Below are 24,914 nucleotides of genomic sequence, written 5' to 3'. Positions count from 1 at the left end.
ATATTGCTGAGAAACTTGACTACTACTTTTTATGACTTATGCATAGTTCTTCAGCTAGAACTGTACCATTGACTGAGCATCTTACTGACTTTTTTAGTGCCTGAAATGCAAAATGTTGTTCTGACTGCTTGTTGAGCTGTCATGCAGATCTTTGAAGGTAAAAAGAAGCTTGGTGAGATGTTTGTTGTTTCCAGGAAGGAAATTATGTATCCCAGAAGACCAATTATGTATCCTGTTGTGTTCTAGTTACAGCATAAATGGGTTCAGTATTAGGTACTAATGTTTAGTATTTATTGTAGTTTGACAGTTTCCAACAGTTTCTGGATTCATGAACTTTTGTGTTTTGCATTTGTTCTGCAAATTTTGTTGCTTTTATTGTTTTTAAAGATTAAAGGCATTTTGTTTTGGAGGGCTCCCAGCAAAAAGAGATTCCTTGGTGGCTTTCTATTGTCCCAGAGACAGTTTGCTTTTCAGCTAATTTGACCAAGTTAAGTAGACCACTAATGTGGTATGAAGATACATGTAGAGCTCTGTGTATTGCTTACAGTGTGTTATTTATTCCAACAGGTAGTTGCTTTCCCTGGTGAAATACTGTGCAATATTACTATGTTATGTCAGTTGATCTAGAAGTGAATTTTTAACATGCTTGCTTTTTTACTTTTTATGAATCATATATTAATTCCTGTTCTCAAGAAGGAAGAGCAAAGACAAGGACTGGGAAGAAATGTTATTTAAGTGAAGTTGGGATAGCTGTTAGTAATGGTGCCTCCCTCTTTGCTTGCAGGTTGTTTGCATCCGTTCTACATGGAATGCTCTGTCACCAAAGCTGAGTTGTGATACGAGACCACTCATTTTAAAAGCACTGAATGAATTGTTTTCCCTGGTTCCCTCATTAACAGTGAATACAAATGAATTTGAGGTATGTACTTATGGACTAAGATAAGTCTTTCTTTTAGTAAATCTATGTATGTAACTTTTACATAAGCCTGCTTGATCTTGATAAAATTGCGCCCACTGCCCAGTTCAGATTAATCAAATTCATGCTTCATACAATTTCACAGTTTTCACTTGCATTGGTGAGCCCTGAGAGATAGATGGGAAATTCCAGGGCGAGGTTAATCCATGGTTTCCCTCTCACAGAATGTAAGGACATGTAAATATGTCTGGAGTTCAGAGCTGCACTCCTTTCACTTTCCTAGCTCAATCTATGTTGATGTGGCAGTAATTTGTTTCAGGTAACTGTCTCTATTTCAGCTATTTATTTGGTCCAAGAAAAACACATATTTCCTTTGCTTTTGTAGAAATTCAAAGCTCAAGTTCTCAGCTTCCTTTGGAACAATACACAGAACGAGGTAAGTGATATAATTGAAAACATTAATTTCTGATGTCAGCAGCAAGTACTTTTCTGTCAAGACAGTGTCAGTAATCTCATTTTCTAATAGGGTTTTGTTCCTGTTGCTTAACACTGTTTCTGAAGCAATGTACTACATGTAAAAGGTGGTAACTGAAGGTTCTAACTTCTGCCATTTCCAAGGAGCATTACAAACTAACTCTGCACTACTATGTCCTCACCTCGAGTGCTGGGGGCAGTTTTGGGCACCACAATATAAGAAATACAATAAATTATTAAAGAGCATCCAAAGAATGTCCACAAAGGTGATAAAGGGCCTTGAAGAGAAGCCGTATGAGGAATGGCTGAGGTCACTTCATCTGTTGAGCCTGGAGGTGACTAAGGACAGACCTCATTGTAGTCTGCAACTTCTTCACAAGGGGAAGAGGAGGGGCAGACGCTAATCTCTACTTTCTGGTGACCAGTGACAGGACCTTAGGGAATGGCCTGAAGCAGTGTCAAGGGAGGTTTAGGATGGATATTAGGAAAAGGTTCTTCCACCAGAGCCAGACACAGTTCAAGTCTTTGAATAATGTTCTCAGGCACAAGGTGTGACTTTTGGGGATGTTCTGTACAGGGCCAGGAGTTGGATGCAATGATCCTTGTGGGTGCCTTCCAACTCAGCATTGGATTCTGTGATTCTGTGAAACTAGTTTGACTTTTGGAAAATTTCAGCCTTAACATGGTGAAGCATTCTTGACAAAGGTGTTGCTATGACAACTAACTCAATTCACTTGTGGAGTATTGTAATGTGGGAATGTTGCACTATCATCACCATGGTGCTGGTGGAAGTAGTGTATTTAAATTTAAGACTAAAACTTTTGTCAGCCTATTTCAGTGAATTTTTCAGCCCCATGGTTAATCCCAGATGACAACTAAGTACCATACAGCCGCTTGTTCACTCCCCTTCCTTGCAGTGGGATGAGGAGAACTGGAAAAAGGTGAACCCCATGGAATGAGACAAGAACAGGTTCCTAAGTGAAATAAAGTAGCTGTGTAATAATAACAACAAAATAACAGTAACAATAATAATAGAAAGGGGATATAAAAGGTGATATAAAAGAAAGAGGATATAAAAAAAGACAAAGAGGAATAAAACTCAATTACAACCAAGTGTTGCACAATACAATTGCTCACCACCCACTGAGGGATGCCCAGTCCATCCCTGAACAGTAATGGGTACTCTCTGGCCAACTTCCCTGAGTTTATATACTAGGCATAAAGTTCTCTCCTATGGAATATCCGTTTGGTCAGTTCAGGTCATCTGTCTTGGCCTTGCTCCCTCTGAGCATCTTGTGCACCTGCACACTGGCACAGGAAGCTGAAAAGTCTTTGATTTAGAGTAAGCACTTCTTAGCAACAGCTAAAACATCAATATGCTATCAACATTATTCTCATAGCTTTTTTTTCAGATATTTCTATCTGAAGTAGAATGCTCAGACTGGATGTTATCAAGACTAGATAATTGGTCTTGCTACTTTGCATTGTGTATATCAAAAGTAAGCAATTGAGAGTGTGCCTCGGGAAAATATTATTGAACTCTTTTTCAGCATTCAGTGGTTACTTGATAAGCTCTTTGCATGTGGAGTTTCCAGTAGGTAGCAATACTATTTGCTGTGTTTGTCATTTTCTTTCTCTTTCTGTTAAAATTTTATAGGATGCCCTTGTAGCCATTTCAGCCTATAAATCACTCTCATCATTTGACTCTGAAGAGCATACAATTCTTCATCTTCCTGGACAGGTAACCATTGTTATATGTTTGATAATAAGCACATCTGACACTTCCATCTGACATGGATTATATCCTCTTGAAAGGGAAACCAGTCCTTGTGCCTTCTCTGCCAGAAATTCAGGAGAGCCTCCTGAAGAAATACAAGCTCCTGCTGGTAACATGAGATGATGTCATGTATGACTGGAATAGCTAAGTCTTATAAGCAGGGAAAAGCAGGAATGAAACTTAAGGCTAAGCAGTCAGAAGGTAGTTTTTCTTATTTTGTTATTAAATTAGTGGCTTTTTTTTGGGCAGCTGATTTGCATTTTATGCTCTTCCGTTTGTGCTTGCATTTGAGTCTTGGCACTAAGCAACTCTTGTGATTGCTGTTTCTTCCATTGCAGTCACAGTCATGCATGAATAGGACTTTTGTGCACAAGACACAAGTCAGTTTGAAAAGTAGGTGCAATTTTTGGAGCTAAGCTGAAAAGTTTTCCCGTTTTTGTTGTGAACATTTTCAGCATAACATTTTACTTTTTTGTCAGTAAAGGCAGTCAGAAAAGAGTTGAGGTACTTTCTAAAAGGCTTTTTAAGTGTGCAGAGGGCTATTAAACTCTGAAACTTCTGATTAGGTGATTCAGTAACCTAACAGAATGAAAGAGTATAAGGAGATGAGCATTAGGTCATCTCCTAGATGAGCATTAGTCATTAGGTGACTTTTTTTTACATTGTATGAGGCAGTACTCAGTAGTCATTGGTACTTCATGGAATAGTGAATCCTATGGCTTTATAGTAAAGGTTTTATTTACTGCTTCATTATATGATAGGTTCCAAACTTTAAAAAACATACTTTATATAAATCAGAGAGAAGAGTTCAGCATAAACCTTACAAATGAAAAATGTGTTTTACATAGAAGACCGCAGGATGGAAAAAGGGAAATATATAAACTCTGCTGCAAGACTAAATCTTTCACAGTAGTATATAGTTCTGTATTACTAGTGCAGTTGCTTTACAATTGTATTACTGGTGCGGTACTTTACAGAAAGTGAGTGAATATGTTTTAATTGAAAGAAATGTAAATATGTTGCAGTTTTTCAAATTCCAAAAACTGACATGAAAAGTAGTGTCTAACAAAAATATTTTGTTTATATTAAAGTGCCAATATAAAACATTGTTAAACTGAAGAAGAATCAGGGTGAAAGTAAAGTTTTTTTGAATATTAGTTCAGCTGTAAGTGTCAAGATTAATTTTGAAGAAGATTAAAGATACATATTTACACACCCTGTGATTTTTACCAACCAGTGTTGCCTTTCAGTCCGGTAGAAGAAAAGCTTTTATTCATTAGGCTTCATATTTATGAAATGGAGTGAAAATAATGAAATGGGGAACTTTTCATATTTGGTTGGTATTTTTGACACTTGGAATCATGAATGGTAATGAGGACTTGGGATTTTTTTATGGACATTTAATTTTTTTTTTTTTTTAATCTTCCAGGCACGACCAGAAGTTGACTCACTGGAAGAGATAGACATGAATGAAGATGAAGAGGATCAGGAGGCAAATCTGTTTGTTCCGGGTTCTTCATATATCAAGCTGTTGTCTCTAACACCAGCTGCTGTTTTAGGAGGTATAATATATCCAGTGTTTGAGGTCACTTTGCAGGGAATCACAGTGACTGTACAGACCTGCAGCTCTTTTAGAATGGAGTGTCACATTAAAGTGCAGCCTTTCTTTTTTTTGTTAACAAATGACGCGAAAAAACGTAAAGTAAAAAATAAAGCCCACAACCCACTTCTAGGAAGATCATGTGACAGAGGTCCTGATGGTGGGGAAAAATTATTTATAATTAAAATTCTTTACCTCTCCTAAAGGGAAAGCCAGTTCCTTATTATATACTTGAAGCACTCATTCTTTCATGAGAGTGACCTCATTAGGGAGGACTAAACAGATCTTTCTAAGGGCAAATTTGTATTTCAGCCTGGAACAGATGGAAGTAAAATGAATTTTATATGTATTGTTTTGTAAACAAAGTATTAATAGTATGAAAACAATGCTGTACACAAAGTCTGCTTAATTGATTAAGATATCAGTGCTATGCTTAATGCATAATTGTAGTGATGCATATTGATACTGAAGTATGCTTCAACAGATGGTCTCTGACACTTGTTCTGAAACCTGTGCAGTTGAATTACCAGAAATGGCCATTGTTTTACATATTTTTGTAAGATTTGAGATACTGTGCCAGGACATAGACATTGTTATTTCATTCTATGTAGAATACATGGGATCTTCATGTGTGATTGCAGGCTTTAAACATTGCCATGAGATACAGGTGGTGTTTTGTAATATTTTCCCCCCATGGAGGTTTCTAAAAGAATCCATTTGTCAAACTCTGAATGCATTGGCCTCTGGAGTGTGGGCAGCCTAACCTAGAGAGTCCTAACTACTAAATCCTGGAAGCTTTGTGGGGGAGAATGACATAACCTAGTTCAATGAAAGAGAGTGATGTATCTTGACAGAAAACTCAATCTGTAATGAATGCTGAAATAGCCAATTTTCTAGGAAGACGGGAAACCAAAATGGAATTTAAAGTGAATAGGTTGGATTCAGAGTTGCAGCAACCACAGACTGGTATCAAAAGGGTTGAATCGAAACATTCACTAAGCAGTTTCTCCCTCAGAGGTGTTTTCTAACATTGTTAGTTAATACAGAGTCCAGAACACTTCAGCAAAAGCTTTAGTGACTGGCTGGAGTGGCTGTTGAGAGTGAATTGTTTCACCAAAAGAGTATGAAACTGGATTAATGAGGCAATGTCCAAGACAGGCCAAAAGCCTGTTCTGTGAGAGCTGAATCTCTGTCATCTCATTTGCTGGAACTCTAGTGGTGCATATAATTGGGATTAATAACATGAAACTACTTATATGAAGCATTGGAAAGTGGAGCTTTAGGTAGTATTTTGTCTCAAACTCCTTTAAAACTGGTTTCTCAAATCAGTTTTCATATTGTTTCTACATACTAGAGTCCCAGGATATCAGGAGGGGACAGCTGTATTTTTTTTATTTTGATAATTTTCATTCTGGGTGCCTAAGACTTTTCTCAAATCTGGTAGTCAGAGAATTAAAAATAATTCATAGAAAGAGCTATAAGCTTGATATCGATGTTGTTATTAGTAACAGGAGTAGTATCCTTACTGCAAAAGAGATGATGCTAATGATAATAACAATAGTAACAACACCACCAATAATAATAATAATAATAAAAATATTATTCGTGTGATGCTAGTTATCTTTGTTTACTGTCAGATTGATTTCAATCATTGAAATACTGTATTTCTAGTAATTGCTGCACATCTAGTTGTTTCACTAAATTTATCCAGATTTTGGTTTTAGTTTGAGTTATATTTGTCAGTCTAGAGCCTTGGCATGTCCCCTGCCTGAAGAATTGCTTCTGAATGGCTTATATTTATGTCCTTTGGCATAACCAGTGAATGCAGTAATATGACAGCAGTGATAAGGAGTCTCTATCAATGTGAATGGTTTCCAGAAGTGAAATAGCTCCCTCTCTTAGCAAATTTCTTCTCTATTGTTGTAGCCATCTTAAACAAATAAGTCTAGGGCAGGTAGGTGGATAGTGTTTTCATGTCAACAAATATCTCTTCCTCCAACAAAACTGAAGGCTGGGGGTTGAAGAGAAAGACTTAACAGTTTCTGTCTATATCACTGCAGAGAAAATTGTTGACTGCATTCTGTGGGGTTTGTTTGAAGGATATTGGCATTACAGGCAGAGGAAAAAAATCCCAAGATGCAGGTGCCCTTCCTGACATGCTACAAAAACACTATTTAGACTCTGCTATGTGTCCTTCTGTCAACCATGTGCTGTCGTTACTGTTACTTTTGTAGCAATCAAAGAAGGCAGTCAACAGCTCAGAGAATAGTTAAGGTATTTCCTTCCGACCTTCAATATACCTGTGTCAGTTTTGAATAAAGGAGCTTTGTTCTGGAACTTCCTCACATTTCTTGTTTTTACCGAGTTCTCATGATTTTCAGCAATGCTTTTTCCAATGCTTCATAGACACTACGGCTCAAGGAAAAAAAATCTCCAGATGTAGATGTCCCTCCTTCCCATGCTACAACATCAGATTTAGACTGATGCTCCACTATGAAATGGAAAAGAAGTACTAGTGTCATTCTGAGCTTTCCAGGGTTAGTTTGGTCTCTCAATTGTCAACCTCTCACATTCCTTTCCTCTCATGTCATTGCATTCCACTTCATCCAGCATTTGAAGAGTTTGCAACATCACTTGTGAAACAGGAGATGACCAACATGCCACGTGCTGTGTATCATTCTGCATTAAGAGGAGGGACAACACGCTCAGACCAGGGGAAGACAGTGGCAGGTGTTCCAAATTTCTTGCTGAAAATGTATGAGAGGAACAAGCAACCAGGCATGACACCAGGCCTTGCAGGTAAGCTGTCACTTTCTTGAAGTAGACAAGTATGCATATTTTGAACCAAAGATTTCTATTAATCTGAGGGTGCATCAATTTAAGAAACTATGTTTTATAACCCTTAAATATGCTTGCATATTCTTTTGAATTGAATCTTTATTAAGTTAACCTTACTTTGCTTTGGGTTTCTGCCTTGACTCTGAATCAACCTTTCTGTTCCCCTTCCCTCCCTCTTTCAGCTGGCATGTTGCTGTGTTTCGACCTCCCAGTCCACATGGGCAAGGATGGCAAGCCTATTAATCGATTTCTGGCCAGCAGGGGCCGCAATTTCCAGCAAATGTTGGTTGCCCTCATTCATGAGGTAAGTTGTTGCTGGTTCCTCTTTGCTTTTTTGGAACTATTACACCTCCTTCCCTACTTCGCTATCTCTTTTGTTTATGTGCATTGGGTGTTGGTATCAGCTAGTGATGGCATGTGTGAATGTATCATAATTAACTGAAGTTATTGTGAGGGACAGCTAGAATCATAGAATCATCAAGTCTGATCCTCAGCCTACTGATGTGGTCACCCACCATCACTAACTTGAACTTAACATGTAAATACTTTTTTTTTTAAGTGTTCACTGCTGAAATGCCTCTTCTGAAAATCAGAACAACAAACAGGAGCTTTGCCTTTTTCTGCCTCGTGGACTGCTATACATATATGCCTGATACCTGTCACATGTAACCAGTTGTAGGTGAATAGCAGTCCTGAACAATGATGGGGCTCCTTGGGGAAACAATATCTACACCTTGCTAAGACTTGGCATTTTTTCCTCTCTCTTAAACGTTTCAGCTCCCTGACCTATTAGGCTTGTGGCACCAAAACCATGCAGTTACCTTTGGTGTGGTTTTAGAAAAATGGCATGAAATAAGCCCTCAATTATTACGGAAAATAAAGTGTGTGTAATGAAGTCTGACAGAGCATTTTGAATTATGGTACTTTTGAATATCAAAGTTCATCCTTGAAAATTTTGGACAACAGTAAAAAAAAACCCAAACAGTCCAGCTGGATCTAGGGAAATTAGTGTTCATTTCCCAACTTTATGCCAATGGGAGCAGCTTTTAACACAAGTGGAAGTGTGTTAAACTCTTAAGAGTTTGTAAAATAATTCTGTTAATACAGTCATTTTATATTTCTGTAGGAGCTTCTTGCATGCATCTAGGGGGTGATCTGGGTCCTGATTTTGTTTTGTGACTGTCACCCAGATGTGAGGCATATCTGTTGGGAAGTTTTTCTATGATAGTACTAAGATCACTGATATCAAACACTCAGTTTTGAAATAAGTATGGCACAAGGTTTGAGTGGGAAGGTTGTCTGTGCAGAGTTTGGAGAGTTTTCTGTGTATAAGCTGAAAGTCTGACAGTAGAACACAGGCATGTGCCATGTGTAATTCATGTGGACTACATTCTGATCCTGTGGCACACCCACATGGCTCCCTCTGGGCTTTGCTCTCAGGTCCTGCTTCAGCATGTTCACATTGGTTTGTCCTGGGTAACTCTCTCAATCTTTCTGGAGCAAGCAAGCCGGTTCTGACAAAGCTGTCTGCAGCCTAGTTTGCCTGAAGTTCCCAGTCAAATGTGTGCCATGGTGAAGTTGTCTGCTTCTGGCTAGTACAGTCTTCTGGCTCTGTACCATCTCTCAAACTCTTCTGCTTTGCTAGCATATGCATATATGTTATCCATATAACATCTTAACAATTTTGGTCCTTCACAACTGAAAAGACACGAAAAATAATAATCATGTTTTATGGCCACAGTAACACCAGTGTTGGATCCCAGTGGAATTTAGGCCAAGTGTACAAGGAAAAAAGCCAGTCTGCACCAGTTGGACTGCAGTATAGAAATCCATCCCTTGCTCTGTATCGTGAAGTCAGTGCCAATAGGATTATGAAGTACTTCAGATGTAAAGTTCTTGTTTCAAACTAGAAAAATTTAGAAAACCCAGCCTTGATTACTTATCTCAAGATATCTAACCATGTATGCAAATTTAATAGATGTTTTCCTTCTTGACATCTTTGCTGCTAAAGAATGAAAGTAGAAACTGGAAATAATGCTCCTCATTATCACAGGAGTGTAAATTAGTGAATGTTTTCTAACTATTTGGAAGCTCCAGTGGAGAGCACCAGGGAAAGTCCACAGGGATGTTTCATATGTCAGAGGAACAGATTCAGATTAATGAATTATCAATGAAGCATCAGCTTCCATAGTATCCAGAAAGAAAAGCTCCTCACTGCATGTAATTACTTCATTCAGAGAGACTTAAGTTCTGTGACAGTGGTTCTGAAGAAAAACATATTTAATTACATTTTCATAGAAGGCGTGTATGAAAGTTTTATATAAGTCATATTACAGTGGGATGCAGATCAGTTCTGAAATTTGTTTTAAACACTTGCCTGTTGCCCCAAAGCATCAAATAAAATCCTGGTAAAAAAAATTGTGTGTAATAGCAGTGATTATAAAATCCAGCAGCATATCCAAAATTTACTTTCTTGTGTGATCAAGTTATCTTCATAGAAACAGAACCTTAAAATGGTTTGCTGGACAAAACATGGCAGTTTTGTTGTGGAGAATGTGGTGAACTGGATCAAGTTAATGAATACATTGAATGACTGGAGACAGAAATATTTTACCTAGTTTCTCAGTACTTTACCAAGTTGATTGATTCAAGATGTAGTAAAAGTAAAAATAAATCCAAATATGTTTATATTTTAAACCTAAACACAAAATATCTTCAGACAATGCTAACTGCACCATCTTAGTGAAAATCTGCAGTAACTATAACATTTTGATTAAAAAATCAGTATTTCTATTTTCAGTTTACACTGCTTTAAGAATCAAAGTTTTTTCTTGCTCTTTCCCTTTATACATAGAGACAGGGTGGTCAGAAAAGAGTTCTTCGGGCCTTTGGCTAGATGAGAAGCAAGTCCCTGGGTTCATCAAACTAAATTCCATGCTTTAATATTTGTTTGGTCCTCAATGTTGTTCTGAGGAACAGAGAGAGTTTAACAGTAAAGACAGGCAGTCTAAGCTATAAAACTGCCAAATGGGCCCAAAAAAATTGCATTAGCAGGACCTAGGCCCTTCTTATACTTCCAGTCCTACAGGAATCAATGTGTTTTTGCAAAGTCATCACAGTTCAACACATCACACTAAGCCCTGTGTTTTAGGGGTTTAAATTACCAGAATGACATTTTTTTTGCTACCACTTTGACTCATTATTTTGGGAGAGGGAAGAAGTTGTAGGGGTTAATTCTTATAGTGACATTTTAAGTAAGGAGTGTTCTATTAATAAGAAGTCTTAGAGTTGCCTTTGAAGCATTGAGGTCTGTGTAAAGCTCTGAATAAATTCTGAGGTTGATGTAAACGTTAAGAAAATGCAATTAATTTGAGATAGTAGGCATCTACTTATTTTACCTCAAAAAATCTCCAGCAGTTTGCATTTTCTTAGTTAGTCAGCCAGCACCATACTGGAATGATAATGTTTTTATGTCTTCAGTGGTTTGATCTGTGTTCACAGCTATAAAATAGGAACCTACAGGTTGTGTATCTGTCTGTATCTGTGTATGCATAGTAACCATTATTGCACTTGGATTTTGGCAACTGGAGCAAGGTGAGGGGCTCAAAAATACCTGTTTGATTTTGATGAGATTATTTATGTGTAAAACTGTGATGCCTGGTATTCTGCTGCCAAAAAAAAGTTATATGATGTTTGTGTGCAGAGGAAAGATTTTCTTCTTGTATGTTGTAAAGTCTTTTAAGACATAAAAATAACAAATACCTGGGTTTAGCTGCCATTCAATCGAACAAAGTAGCAGCAGCAAAAAGATAATTTACTATTCAACCTTAATGGGCCATGCTTATTCTATCACCTAGGTGCTATTCTAGCTGAGGAATTGGATGCATCTGTGATGTCTGTCAGCAGGACAGATTAAGATGCAGAAGGGTTTTTTTGATGCTACTTGAACAAGGGTTTTTTTGATGATACTTTTGATGCTATTTCACAGGAAGAAGAAAATAGGATCAGTAAACTGTGGTATGTCTCAAATGCTGGCTCTATGGGTCTTTAGTGGCCACTGGTGAGTTGAAAGAGGAAGATCATCATTCCCCTAGAAATGGGGATCTGCTTTTTGATTATTAAACAGAGCTTATCAACCTCTCTCTGAGAGGTTACTGTAGTGACAGTGGTCAGAAGTATAGACCATGGGTTTTCTTTATTCCTATGGCTGTCCTGGAGCACACTGTACAAGAAGTCTCCAAATATTGCCTGTGATTGTTTCAGGTTTTGCAAGTAATGCTTCATAGAAATTCATAGGAACAATTTCTTATCAGATTCACTTAATCTGTTGTGAAAACAATTGGTAATAAATAGTCACATATGTTCACATCATGTACCATATATTTTGATGGTTCTGTTCATGAGTGTTTTGGGTTGGAGTTACTAGGCTTTCAGCTAGCTGTCCGTCTTCTTGTTCTTTAGTGGAGTTGAAGAGGACAGTCCATCCTGCATGAAAAAGCACAGAGGCAGACTGCTATTGGCAAATCAGTGTGGTAGATAGAGGCTTTGGCACTCTGACTTGGTTTAGGGTTTTTTTAAAAGGAAAATGGTCTTGCCTTTGCATGTTTCTCTATCTAAGTGCTTTCAATCTGTTGGAAATAGCACAAGTTACTTTTTCCTATTTATGAGTCATATTTGCAGGCACAATTGCAATGATAATTTGCAGAGGTGAGTTATGAAGGATTGGCTACTTCCCTACAAGTAATAACCATATTAGGCACTCTGTATACTCGTAGAAGACCCATTCCCTGCATATTTTTAAATTGTGTTCAATTAGACGTGCTGTGATCATACGCATCTTTGAAAAGTGAAAAGCTCCTTCTGTGCTTTTGTTTCCTGGTTTGGTTTTGATGTAATCAAGATACTGAAGAGTTTATTCAAACCTCATATGTGAAGTACCTTAAGATGACAATTGGATTTTCTGGAGTAGAATTCATTGTACTGTATTGTTCTGTGCCTAGATGGATGTAGTTATGAATATGAACTAGTTTGTGCTGGTTTCTACTACTGAATTTACTTAGCATATTTCATTCAGTGATAAAACAATATTCAGAAATCAAGTTTCTGACAGATTTTTGTGTTTCTTTTCTTCAGTCTACTGTGCTTTAGAGAAAGACAGGTTTTTTTCTCACAAAGAAATGTTGGGGGTGCATTTGGAAGTATATGCATTCAAGTACGTTAAAAAGAGCCTCAAAGCAAAATTCAAAATTAAAAGAAAGGCTGTTTCACTATTTCTTTGATACAGATACATAATGCTAGCCTTGTTTATGAAATCACTGAGGTGGCACTTTATTTATCTCATATGCAAGCAGGGATATATGTCCAAATACATGTCTAAACATTTCAGTGGCATAAAGGTGTTATCCCAAACACATACAGGAGAAGTATCTCCTGTGGTTTGTCGGCATTACCTGTCTTGCATTTTAACAACCCAGTCTATGATTTTGTGCCTTTTCAGGCAGACATGTTCTTCTGAAGCATCATTTGACAGGCGCAGGTTACTAGCTCCAAGTTTGTGCCATTTCTTACTGCCTCAGATATCATGTTGGAGCTCTTCCTTAAAAACTGCTTGGCTGCTTGGTCTGGCCAAGTGATGTTCCTAAGAAAAACCCCACATCAATGTGGCAGTGTTCCACAAGCACTTGTCCTTAGTTCTCAGTTCCCTTGAGCCTCACTCCCCACCCAGCCAATTTTTTCTTAGACATAAATTGTGCAGTTAAAAAACAATCTGAACTTCACTTGTCACCTTTGCCTGTGGTTGCTAGTATTAATTACTCAACACTTAGTCTAGTTGTTGTTGCCCTTCATATCCAGCAATAGATGACAAATAAAGGCTACTGGTTTCCTATACTGACATAGCAGGTTGCAGCACTGCTTATATGAAAATCTTCAGCACTATGTCCTGTCATTTTCAGTTGTAGATGAATTTTGAATGTTCTTTGTTATATGAAGGTGTTCAGTTCCCTCTTTCCTTCCTCATATTCCACATACATGCAAAATGCTTACTGCCGTGAAGAGAGTTAATTAATGAAAAGCACCTCAGCAGTTCTATTGTCATCAAACACATACACAAATTTTAGGTGTTCCTGGTAGACCATATTGTTTTAGATGTTTGAAATGCCACAAAATGCCTAAAGCTTTGTAATTAATTCCTGCATGAATATTGTATATTCATACAGTATTTTGCAGGCCTGCTTTTGTTGGCTTTCACAAGTGTGGATTACATGGGTAACTTCACAAATCACTACAAGACCAGTTAAACCTGATACACAGACTCATTTAGGTTGGAGAAGACCTCATTGGGACCAATCTTTGACCAGTCACCACCTTCTCATCTAGACTATAGCACTATGTGCCACATTCAGACATTTGTTGAACACCTTCAGGGACGGTGAATACTCCTCCTCCCTGGACAGTCCATTCCAATGCTTAACAGATCTTTACATTAAGAAATTCCTCCTGATATCCAGCCTGAGTCTTCCCTGGATTTTCAGGGAAGTTTCAGCTATGTACTCTTGTCTTATCCATTATTGTCTGAGAGAAAAGACCAATCCCCACCTGGCGACACCCTCCTTTTAGGTGGTTGTAGAGAGCAGTAAGGTCCCAATGATCCTCTTTTCTCCAGGCTACATAACCCCAGCTCCCTCAGGCAGTCCCAACAAACAGGACTTGTGCTCCAGATGATTCACTGTCTGCTGTCTTTCTCTGGACATGCTCCAGCACCTCGGCATTCTTCCTGAAGTGAGGGGCTCAGAAATTAAGACAGGATTCAAGCTGTGGTCTCCCCAGTTCCAAGGACACAGATATAATCACTGCCCTGGCCCTGCTGGTCACACAATTGTTGATCCAGCCCTTCTTGGCCACCTGGGCACAATGCTGACTGATGTTTAGATGTCTGTTGACTTGCAGAATTAGACTATATAGTCTAATGCACAAGTCTAAAATAGTTTCAGAGTAGAGGCCAAGGGGAAGACTGGACTTGCTGCAGGTTCCTCAGGAACCCAAGGAAAGCAATTCTAATTGGAACCTTGACTGCTCATAAACTTTTGGAGGAATTGATGAGCAGACATGAGCAGGAGGTGTGAATATAATTTTAACTAAAAGGAAGGACTAGTGTTCATTAGTCATTATTAGGATGAGATTTCCTGTTTTTTTACTACAGATCATATTTGTATTGTCTACAAGATGGAGTATGTTATCTTTTTTGATTGACTTTTAAAATGTTTTTATTTTTATAGATGTATTAGTACTTATTCACAAGTCTTTCAGGTTCACTGAAAGCAGTGAGCAAAGAGCTTTAGGATGGTCTTTTGTTTTTTGTTAAAAAGTCCAAGTGAAGAAAGAATACTGACTACTTTACGTAGATAATTAGGGTCATAAAATAGAGATGAATAAGCAGGAAGACTCCAGAAAATAATGATACAGGGGGAGGTCAGTTAGTTATCTTGGTTAACAATTCTGCTTTTAGAAACTTCTAAGATCTTCACAAACCGTGAAGAAACATTTGCCAGTGCTGCTAAGTGTTGTGCTTATTGCCTCATACAGTTTCACTGTCTCTCTGGGATCAATTACTTGTGGCACTGCCTCAAGCAACCACTTTTAACTGGGCTGGGTAATGAAGTTGAAAGTAACTTGGTGTGGGTAAAATCAGAAAGGAGAATAAAGTACATGATCATTTTAATTTCCTACAGCCTTGTGTAATGGGCCGTGGAAATGAGTGACTGTTTGTCTGCAAATCATAGACTGGAGAACATAGATTCTGCATATATTGGACTTAATGTAACTGCTTCTAACCTTTCTGGTGTGTTGCACAGGTTAATATTCAGCCTTCTGAATGGCACCACTCCATACTGCTGCCACAGACCTGGTTAGGATTTATGAGTCGAACCTACAGTGCAGTCCTGCAGGTAATTTTGAGGTATATATTATTGTGGACATTCATGCTTATTCAAGTGGTATGGGTTTTAATTTGACCAGCAAGAGCTGGTAACTCATACAAGTTACAAAAAAAAATAAAGCTTGAGGTGATTGATTATAACATTTATAAAAAAGAAATAAAAATGACTCTTCAGCTACTGACAGCACAATCTGGGATGCTTTATAGAAGTGCAGTTTCTATTTACAGTTCAGGTTCATGCAGGTTTGTTCATGTGTCAGCTTACAGAAAGTGTCAATTTTTAGAATTTTTAGAAGATGAAATGTTAGCTAGAGCTCTAACCTATTGCTTGCTTATAAATTTTGAAATAGTAATACCATAAAGGAGACAGAAGCTATCGAGAGATGATTCATTAAAAAGAACTTCCCCTTAATCAGCATGTCATTCTGCTGCATTGTAAGAGACTCCTCTTTGAATTTTTTCAACATTATCTAATGATTAAGAAATGTCTTAAATTCTCTCATTAGGTTAGCTGACCTGGTATCTAGACCAATGTAGTATAATTTGATTTTCAACAGGAAAATTATCTAAAAAAAGTTTAGCAAATAGCTTCCTTCCAGAATGCTCTCTTTGTGCTACTAGAAGGGTTTATTTGTCTGTATTTCCAGGCCACATCAGCTGTTTTCAGCACGAGCAGCTCAGGTTGCCGAACAAATTCTAGAAGCTTTGCTCCTTGTTTTGCTGTGCAACAAAACATATGCTTCCCTCACATTTTCAAAACAATTTTTATCTTGACCATCAACAAAATGCAAGATCCTCTAGCAAGCCAACCCCATTACAAAATAAGCAGCAACTATTCAAATTGCAGGTTTAGGTCTTGGGGGACATTGTCTCTTGCATTTAATTACTTTCCTATTTTTCTTCCCTTCTAAGGCAAGATTTCACAGAGAGCTTAGCATGTACCAGATTTTTTCTAAAGGATCAGTAGGATTTCTTGCCATTTTACAGGACAGTAGAGCCTGTGTTTGTTGCTTCTTACTTAATCCTCACACTTTTTTAGTACATTTCCTCAGAGGTGGCCAAAAGAGACTGCAGTATAAGATGAGTAGTCTGGATAGTACATAATTCAGTGTTTCTGAGCTGCTATACTGCCTTCTTTTTAGTCAGTGTGTTGATGTACTCCTTTAATCTCTGTGAAGGGTCACTTTTTGAGTGAGACCTGGATTGTCAAGATTCACTGTGTTGTATTTTCAGGTTGGTATGTACATCCAAACTACAAGCATTCGATACCAAAAAATACAGCATATGTGCCTGTATTTTTTCATTTAAGGCTTAATAATCTGCTAAGGAGCAGTAATTCACAACCTAAACAAGTGAAGTTATAGTTCTCTTGATTTGAGACAGAATGTTAAAACAAAGCTGCTTTAGATATTTTTAGATAACATATGTTACAACATGTTAGAGGGCAGAATCTGTATCACCTCTTTAAATGTACAGAAAAAATGGTGTAGGAAATCACAGGGAGGTCAGAGTTATGTAAAGTAAAAGAGTGAGGAATTCTGCCTTAAGTAGAGCATCAAGAAAACAGTATTTTACTTTTAGAATCCATTTTAGCTATCAGGCTTCTAAAGCTCAGTCCCTGCTTGTTGTAGCCTTTCCCAAGGGCACTTGGCTCTGCATGTACTATATAGATGCCTCAGTATTTGTGGTTGTTTATGCCATCTGCAGTTTGTTTTTCTTACTCAGAACAAAAAATTATGGATTCTTCTCCTTAATATATTGTATATTACAGTGGGATCCCCTATGCAAAGCAGTCAAGGTCACTTATGAACTAGCCCTTAGGTTAGGCTACCTGTGTTACCTGAGTGTTCTCTGAAGAAATATTATGTCAGTAAAGCTTATAAGATCCATTTTTTACTTTTTTTTTGCAATTCTGCAGGGGAGGCAGGCAGAGCTGGAGATGCAGTTAAAACGTGGAAAAGAGGATCCTGAAGAGGTGCAGTACAAACAATTTACAGCCTGGCTATGGTAAGGAAGTGCCTGTGTGCTCCTGACCACTTGTAATGGCAAGTAAGGGGATAGAGGAGGACAAGGTTTTAAAGCCTTCAATTTTGCAAGTTTAAAGACTGTATGAGCACTAATGAAAAAGAAAACCTGAAACTCAGCAACAACCAACCACCAGATACAGTGACCATAGTGGGAGAAGCGAGTGGAAAGGAGGAATATTGGGTAATTGTAAGGGTTTCCGTATGCATGAGTTCCCCTCTGCAGAGCCTGAAAACTTTGTAGGGTGAGCAGTTGGAAAGAGTGAAGTAATGCCGTGGTTTTATAGGATGCTAAAAGAGAAAGGTTATGCAAAGATAAAAATTTCTTTCTTGAGAGTGTAATGAGCTATTTCACTGAAAATACCTTGATGAAAGAAATGCAAGTCACAATCTGACATATGTCATGGTGTACTGATGCTAAGTTACCATTACTGAGTGTGAGAATATTGTTTAAAGCAAACACATGATGCACACCCTGATCCATATTCTGCACTAATTCTGTTATTGTCAGGTGAGAAGTGTCTCTCAGTCAGGATTTAGCCATGTACGTGCATGGCCAGGAGAAGAAGGTGCGAAGTGGGAGGATTTACAAGAGAAAAAACTATCTATCCATGGACAGTATAAATATCTGGGTTTGTGCTTGTTCATAAGTGTATTGGAATCAAAATATGTACAAAGCCAAAATGCTTTTTGTGTGTTTCAATCTAAAAGGTGTGTTATTGAATCCCACTCAAGAGGAATTCAGAATTTGTTATGAATTCTAGCTAATTCTGGAATAGAGGCTTGCTTTGTAAGATCCAGAATGCTACAGTGTTGTAGAAAAGTACTTTATTGGTGACTGATCCTTCTCTTGATAGGGTATAAAAAGGCTGGTAGCAATGCTGCTTTCATAGATTTCTCCTGAAAGAATTTCTGTTCTTTATTTCCTAAATGGTAATAATGTAAGCTATGTCAAAAGTGAACAGAATTCCCTTTATCAGGAAAAAAATCAAAGCAGGAAATTAACTGGAGCCCAGTAGTAGCTTTAGTTTCTTTTCCAGTTCACAATTATTTGCTTGGTTCCTCGGGGCCCTAACTTCAGCAGCTGTTAAGCATTTTTGTTGCTCACTAAGGTTAACCTAATTGTGGACAATGTGGTATAAACTTTAGTGTTAATCCTTTATTATGTAAATTTTGCAAATTTTTTTGGTGCAATTTTGCATTGGTATTTACCAAGTTGTAAATGCTTCTGGTGTGGTGGCTTTGAAACTGTGCAAAAGCAGTGTGATTGTGAAGAAAGATCTGGGTAGATTTCGTTGAAAGCTTGAGTGTAACTCAGTCTTATAACATACAGCTCTGTTTTAGGGGACATGCATTTTCAGTCTAAAGTTGTTTTTTTATGTAGAATGACATTCATGGCGATGACAGAATTGTATGTTTTAGAATAGAGGATCTCTCTCCTCATCCACACCTTTCAGTGTAGGAGATTAATTGTGTCTCTGCTTCAGTCTTGATATGAATGCAAAATGAAACAATTGAAAACAAGTAGCCTGTTATAACTCAACTATAATAATGTGTAAGAAATTGTAACCCCTCCCATGGCTTTAATTTAAATTGATTCAAGTTTATATACCATGTTATAGCATAACTGCCTGTAGTGGTTTCCAGAAATAAAGTGTAGAATAAATTGTAATGGTTGTCCTTTATAAAGCACTCAGATTTCATTATGCTAGAACATAGCACAATGATCTGGAAACTTATGCGTTTGATGTGCTCCAAAAGCATATTTATGGCTATTGCATGAACCAGCAATTTACAAAGAGTGGTATTAAGTCAAATAAGAGCCCTTTATAAAACACTGGGAGTGCACATGAGCCTGAAGAAACTTGGGGTGGTGCAAAAATTTCTTACCGATTAAATGCTTGTAATTATTTTGCACTGTCTTCTCATCAGCTGATACAGTTGTTAACCTGTAGATCACAGACCTCATGTAAGACAGAAGAGGAATTTAGCTGAGTTCACGCTATACAGTAATGAACATGGTGTAAATTCTTTCTGTTCTCTTGCAGGGTCAGAGATATGTTGACTGATGTCATCAAAGGTGCCTCCAAGTAAGGACTGCTAAATTACTACAGATGATGTTTTTTCCCATATTTTGAATAAAGAGTGGGACACTGCTCCTTTTCCTCCTAGATCTTTTTAAAATGATTTTTTCCTGATGATTTAAGATTAAATTTAAAGCATCCAGATTTCATGAGTGTGTGGATTTAGAAGTTTCTCTCTGAGGTACATAATAAAATGTTGCCTTTTAGAAGCTTAGGAAATTGTTTAAGGCAAAAGATACTGAGAGACTTCAAAGAACTTAACTAAGTACCTTGTAATTATTTGCAAGTACCTCTTATCTGAGAGGAGGTAATTTTCACTGTTCCAAATGATGACATTCCACTAAGACTCATGTTTCTTGTTTTAAAAAGCAAAATAGAACTTCAGAAAATACTTTTACTGTGATAATGACATCTTTGGATCTGGAATAAACACCAGGTTGGCAGTGTAAATATATTTTCACAGCAGCAGTCAAGGAAGTTTTTAGAAATTGAAGACTGGTGCAAAAAGTCTACTGGCCTGTAAGTGGTCTTATACAGTCATGTTGTTCAGGTGCTTTTGTAAAATGATGTAAGAGAGTTCCATCAGGATTATATTGCAGTTTGTTTTTCTGGGAATGACTAGAATATCAACATACTTCCTTATACAAAACTGAACACAGTTATGTTTTCTCTGGTTTTTGTCAGATTTTCTTACTTGATTTCCTTAAAGGTTTGCACTGTCATAGAAGTGATGAATCCTATCATTTTCTATGATGGTAGTGTTTTTGTAGTGTAAGGAAATAATCAAAAACTTTTTTTTAAGTTGAGAAGAATGGCTGTTCTGCTAAAACTTCTCATGCTGTGAAGCGGCATCTTGCAATGAAGTGGCATCTGCCTCTCCAGCATTCTCCATTTGAAGATGTTTTTGTTTTGTCCTCTATGGAAATTGTACTAGCTAAGGCCAACTGCTGCATTTCTGTGAGTGCTACTTGGTAGCATTCCTTATTATAGTGGAAAAAAGCTTCCGTTTTTATACAACTTTGTGTGTAGTAGCCTTTATATAAAAGACAGACAAGAAAAAAAAAAGACTGAAACACTTCTTCCCTCCATTCTTTCTCTAATTCCTGAAGATGAAATATAACAGATTGCTGCTGAGCTAGAAGAGAGCCTGATGAAGTTGCCAGGGGCAAAGACCTTCCCTCCAGGATCATCTGTAGCATAGCTTTTCTGCTTTGATAAATATGTTCTGTTGCCAGCATCTCTACCATGTTTCTTAACTGTTTTCTTTTTTCTGTTCAGAGACAGCCCAGTGGTGAAAGGAAACTCTATTTTTGCTTTAACTGGCCTTGCAGTTGCTGTAGCCAAATACGAAAGCAGCCTTTCTTCAGACACTGAAGGGGTGCCTGAGGTGAGTGAATCTGGGAGAGGGTCCCTTCTCTTTGTGGAATACAGAGAAGTAATATGACCAGGTGTTTGGGGGGGCTGGTAAGTGCATGTGAAGTACTTTACATTTCCAAGTTCAAATTTCATCATACTCAGTGAATGCCATCTGTCAGATTCTGTGGTATTGAAGCAGGTAGAGTATGCATGTTCCTTGTCACAAGAAGCATAATGTCTAAATGGTCATTTATTTGGCCATTTTGACAGATGAGACAGAGGTCACTCTATGGAACTGAGCCAGCCAAACTCTTTCATAATTTCATAATTTTTGGCTCTATTGAATAGTACTTGTTCAAAAGTAGTGTCTGGAGAGCCAGCACTGACAAATAAATGATGCTACTTACACTACATAGGAATGACAAAATAATCTCATTCATGATGGATCACAGCTGGAACATCATCAGCTGAGCTTCTATTTAGGCAGAACTTGCTTTAAGAAAAAATAATGATGACTATTTGGGTTTGATTTTTATAGACGGAACCTGATTTTATTCCTGTGAAACAATGGATTTCCATGGTCACAGAGACCCTCTTGAGTATTGTGAATAGCCGCTACCAGCCTAAAGGTCAGGTCTTCCCATGGTTCTACCAGGTATGTGCTGTGGTACTAAAGGCAAGGCAATATATCTGTATTTCATACCTGGAGTTCTAATAATGAAGTTTCCTGGTTCTGTTTGAGCTATAGTAGTTGGAATAGGGGAAAATCAAGACTCTTCTTGCTCTTGTTAATTTTCTTTCATTTTACTTTCTGTTTATATTTGTGTTTGCTTTAAGTTTTTGTCTTTATTATCAAAACAGTAAAAGCCACATGCAGGGAATGTTGGATTGCAATGTATCTGTGCTGCTGTTTGCTCTGTAGGTGTTTATTTTAAATTCCTCAAATGCTGAGTGTTGTTGCCGTGAAAAGAGAAAAGAGAAAAGAGAAAAAAAATGCTCTCTTTTGTGTTTTTTTGTGTTTTTCTAGAAATCTTACTCAGGTGAAAATACTGCTAGTATTATAGCTCGAACCTGTGCAGCCACAGCTTTGTCTCTCCTGGTGCCAATTTTCATTGTATCATGCAAGGAAAAGATTGAGGAGGTCCTGAGTATGCTGACTGACAGGTTACCTGGGAAACCAAATGCTGACGAGTCTCAAGCTGTTCAAATCCACATGGGTCTCGGTTTGGGGATGTTCATCTCACGTTTATATGAAGAAAAAGTCAGGTGAGAATTGCCATATTTAATGTAGTTGCATAGGTAACTTCCTTTTTCTTCATGTGGCCTTAAGATCTGAGGAATTAAAGTATTTACAAGTCATAGGCAAATGATTCTTGAAGGGCTTTGTGAAGTTTCTTAAATGGTGCCTCTTATTATCAGTCTTCCCCCACCCTCCCCCCACAATTTAGCCCCCTTCAGAGCTATCCTAGGTATTTTGTCATTCCTTCAGGATAAGTGACTAATTTTCATAATATCCTAAGGTACAAAGTGCAAAGCAGTCAACTAGAAGAAAAACAGACATTCTTTTAAATGGGACTAGTTACTCTGGAAGACATAGTTGTAAAATAACTCACAGCCCTCATTGGTTCCTTTGTAAGTGGTGCTCTGGACATGTGATAGTGTTCACTTACATCATGTGAGTTACAAATGCAAGGATGGAAGTAGTGTAATGAGCTGTCTTTAAAGCATGCTGTTACAGCTGTGTTGGCAGCACACAGGTATTCTGAAGTTGTTAGAAAATGCTTCCTTTCAGAAAGGTTGGCCTCAGTTACAAATTTCTGGTGATTCCTGAGAAATTAAAAAGTAGTTTTGACTTTATAGTCCTCCAGAGTTTTGACTACTAGGGATTTTTTTCTTCTTGTATACCCATTAAAATTTTTTTAATTAGTATACAAGCACAGGTACCAAACAGATTTGATTGTCGTTGTTAATTTGCTCAGTGAAACTAATGTTTCTAAGGCATCTGATTTTGTTAAAACTGAAGCATTGCTGAATTCTAATCTTCATGTTTTGGTGTCTTGATGCCTTGCTGCCACTGACCCAGTCACATAATTTGGGAATGGACTACCTTTGGATGTTTAGTCAGTGGGACAACTGAGGTACATACAAGCATTAAAGGACTCTTAAAGAGAATGAAGTACATCAGCCCAGTATTTTGGAGTATGTGAATCAATATTTTGGGGGTTTGTGTTTGTTTCATTTCTGTGGTGAGGGATATTAAGTGAATACATTTTTCTAACCATTTCTTGCAGACTAGTTTTATTCTTTCACTGCACTGCATGGTTTGAAAGCTTAATCTTACACATTCTTCAAAGCATTGTATTGCAACAAATCAAAACTCATAGGAATGTAGCTATAGCTTATATCAGATTATAGGTCTAGTTTCCATTAAAGATGTCCAGTTCATTATGAAAATTGAGTATATGTTTTATAAGAGGGGTATACGTATGACATCTTTGGAGTGAGATATAAATGCGTCTTTTTTATCAGTAAGTTAGGCAATGAGGTGGAGAGAGATTGAGAGAGCTAATAGTGTGAAATGTCATGAATTTTCAGCTTATGAATAGTTACACATCTAGCTGAGGTGATGTTTATCAAGTTCCTCCTCCTACTGTCAGGCATTGGATCTTTTTTTTTGTTCCTGTTTTGGTTTGGTTTCGTAGTGATTTACCTGGTCAACAGATGAACTTCGTTCTGATGAAATCCCTGGATGTGTTGGAGAACTGTTGCTTTGACACCAGTCTGGAGTACAAGTGAGTTTCCTTTATTACTGGTGATACTTTATTTTGGACTATACTTTTTAAATTCACACTTTCTTCCTTAATTCTACACAGAAAAGTATAAGGATAGGACAAGGAGACAGCAAGTTCTGAGTACTTGCATATAATCACTAGCTCAGGCAGGCTGGAAAGGCCCTTTGGAGATATGCTCCCTAAAACAGAGTCAGTCATACATTGCTTAAGTTTTTACAGTTAGAACTTGAATCTCCTTAGACAAAAAAACACATGTCAGTTGCCATGAGACAGCTAACTTAGCATGGCAGGATGTTTCTTCCACAGTAATCATTTCTCTTTCAAATCAGGGAAGGAACTGCAGTATCTTGAGTGGCTCAGTGTGGGTGCATAAGGTTTTCTTTCAGTTTGAGCATTTCTCTGCCCAGCTCTTCACTGTTCAAAAGAAATAGCAATAATTCCCATTTTCCTTTGCCCTCCTTTCTCCAGTGCACTTTCTGAAAAGCTCTGAGGAGTCATAGCTGTGCACCATTGGGCTGTGAACCTGCACAGCTTAGTGAGGATTTCTGTTGCCTTTTGAGTGGCACAGGGTGAGGCACACAGTACACAGAGACTCTACCAGCTGCACCCCTTTGTCATGCCTATTGCTGCTGGTTTGTGCAGCCTGTTAGCTGGAGATCAAAGCCTCAGAGAAGAGCCAAGCCAGACTTTTCCAGCTGCAAGAGGTTGCCAGAAGAATATGAAACAATGGCAAGCAGGAGATGGAAGATTGAAGAGAGAGTTTTTTGAGCTGTCTGTGGGTTTTAAAGGTTTTTAAAGGTGTCTAGTACAAGTTCTCTCTGTGAGCGAAGAAGTAATGTAGAGCTGTAAATGTTGCAGAGTTGTCCAGGTTTTGCATTTCTACTTGTAAACTGCTGTTCCAAAGGAAGGTCCTTTCCAGCCTTTTCATCCAGTGTGACAAAGGCATGATCAGCTGTGAGGCATGAGCATTTTCACCAGTGTTTCACTCCTGCTAAATCAGTGATTTTCTTTTACACAAAAAACAAGCTGACATTTTGAGCATAGGTCTGCTGAGCAGTGCAGGTGTGGTAATCAGTGCTGTCCAGTCTCAGGCTGCGCCCAGTGGAAGGCAGGACTC

At 37.9% G+C, this 24,914-nt stretch overlaps 1 protein-coding gene across 1 annotated transcript in view; it reads left to right on the top strand.

Moving 5' to 3' along the window:
• The window catches only part of FOCAD (focadhesin), a 92,143-nt gene that overhangs the window by 48,087 nt on the left and 19,142 nt on the right, over positions 1-24,914 (top strand). Inside the window, exons 17-29 of the mRNA XM_066568792.1 lie at positions 785-919; positions 1,302-1,352; positions 3,048-3,131; positions 4,597-4,729; positions 7,378-7,566; positions 7,788-7,909; positions 15,459-15,551; positions 17,460-17,548; positions 19,614-19,655; positions 20,928-21,036; positions 21,544-21,660; positions 22,033-22,271; positions 23,708-23,797. Coding sequence (XP_066424889.1) covers positions 785-919; positions 1,302-1,352; positions 3,048-3,131; positions 4,597-4,729; positions 7,378-7,566; positions 7,788-7,909; positions 15,459-15,551; positions 17,460-17,548; positions 19,614-19,655; positions 20,928-21,036; positions 21,544-21,660; positions 22,033-22,271; positions 23,708-23,797 — 1,493 coding nt within the window. The remainder of the gene's footprint in view (positions 1-784; positions 920-1,301; positions 1,353-3,047; positions 3,132-4,596; positions 4,730-7,377; positions 7,567-7,787; positions 7,910-15,458; positions 15,552-17,459; positions 17,549-19,613; positions 19,656-20,927; positions 21,037-21,543; positions 21,661-22,032; positions 22,272-23,707; positions 23,798-24,914) is intronic.

The sequence above is a fragment of the Molothrus aeneus genome, chromosome Z, assembly GCF_037042795.1.
Source record: "Molothrus aeneus isolate 106 chromosome Z, BPBGC_Maene_1.0, whole genome shotgun sequence".
NCBI classification, from domain to species: domain Eukaryota; kingdom Metazoa; phylum Chordata; class Aves; order Passeriformes; family Icteridae; genus Molothrus; species Molothrus aeneus.
This window is presented reverse-complemented; position numbering and strand designations above follow the sequence as displayed.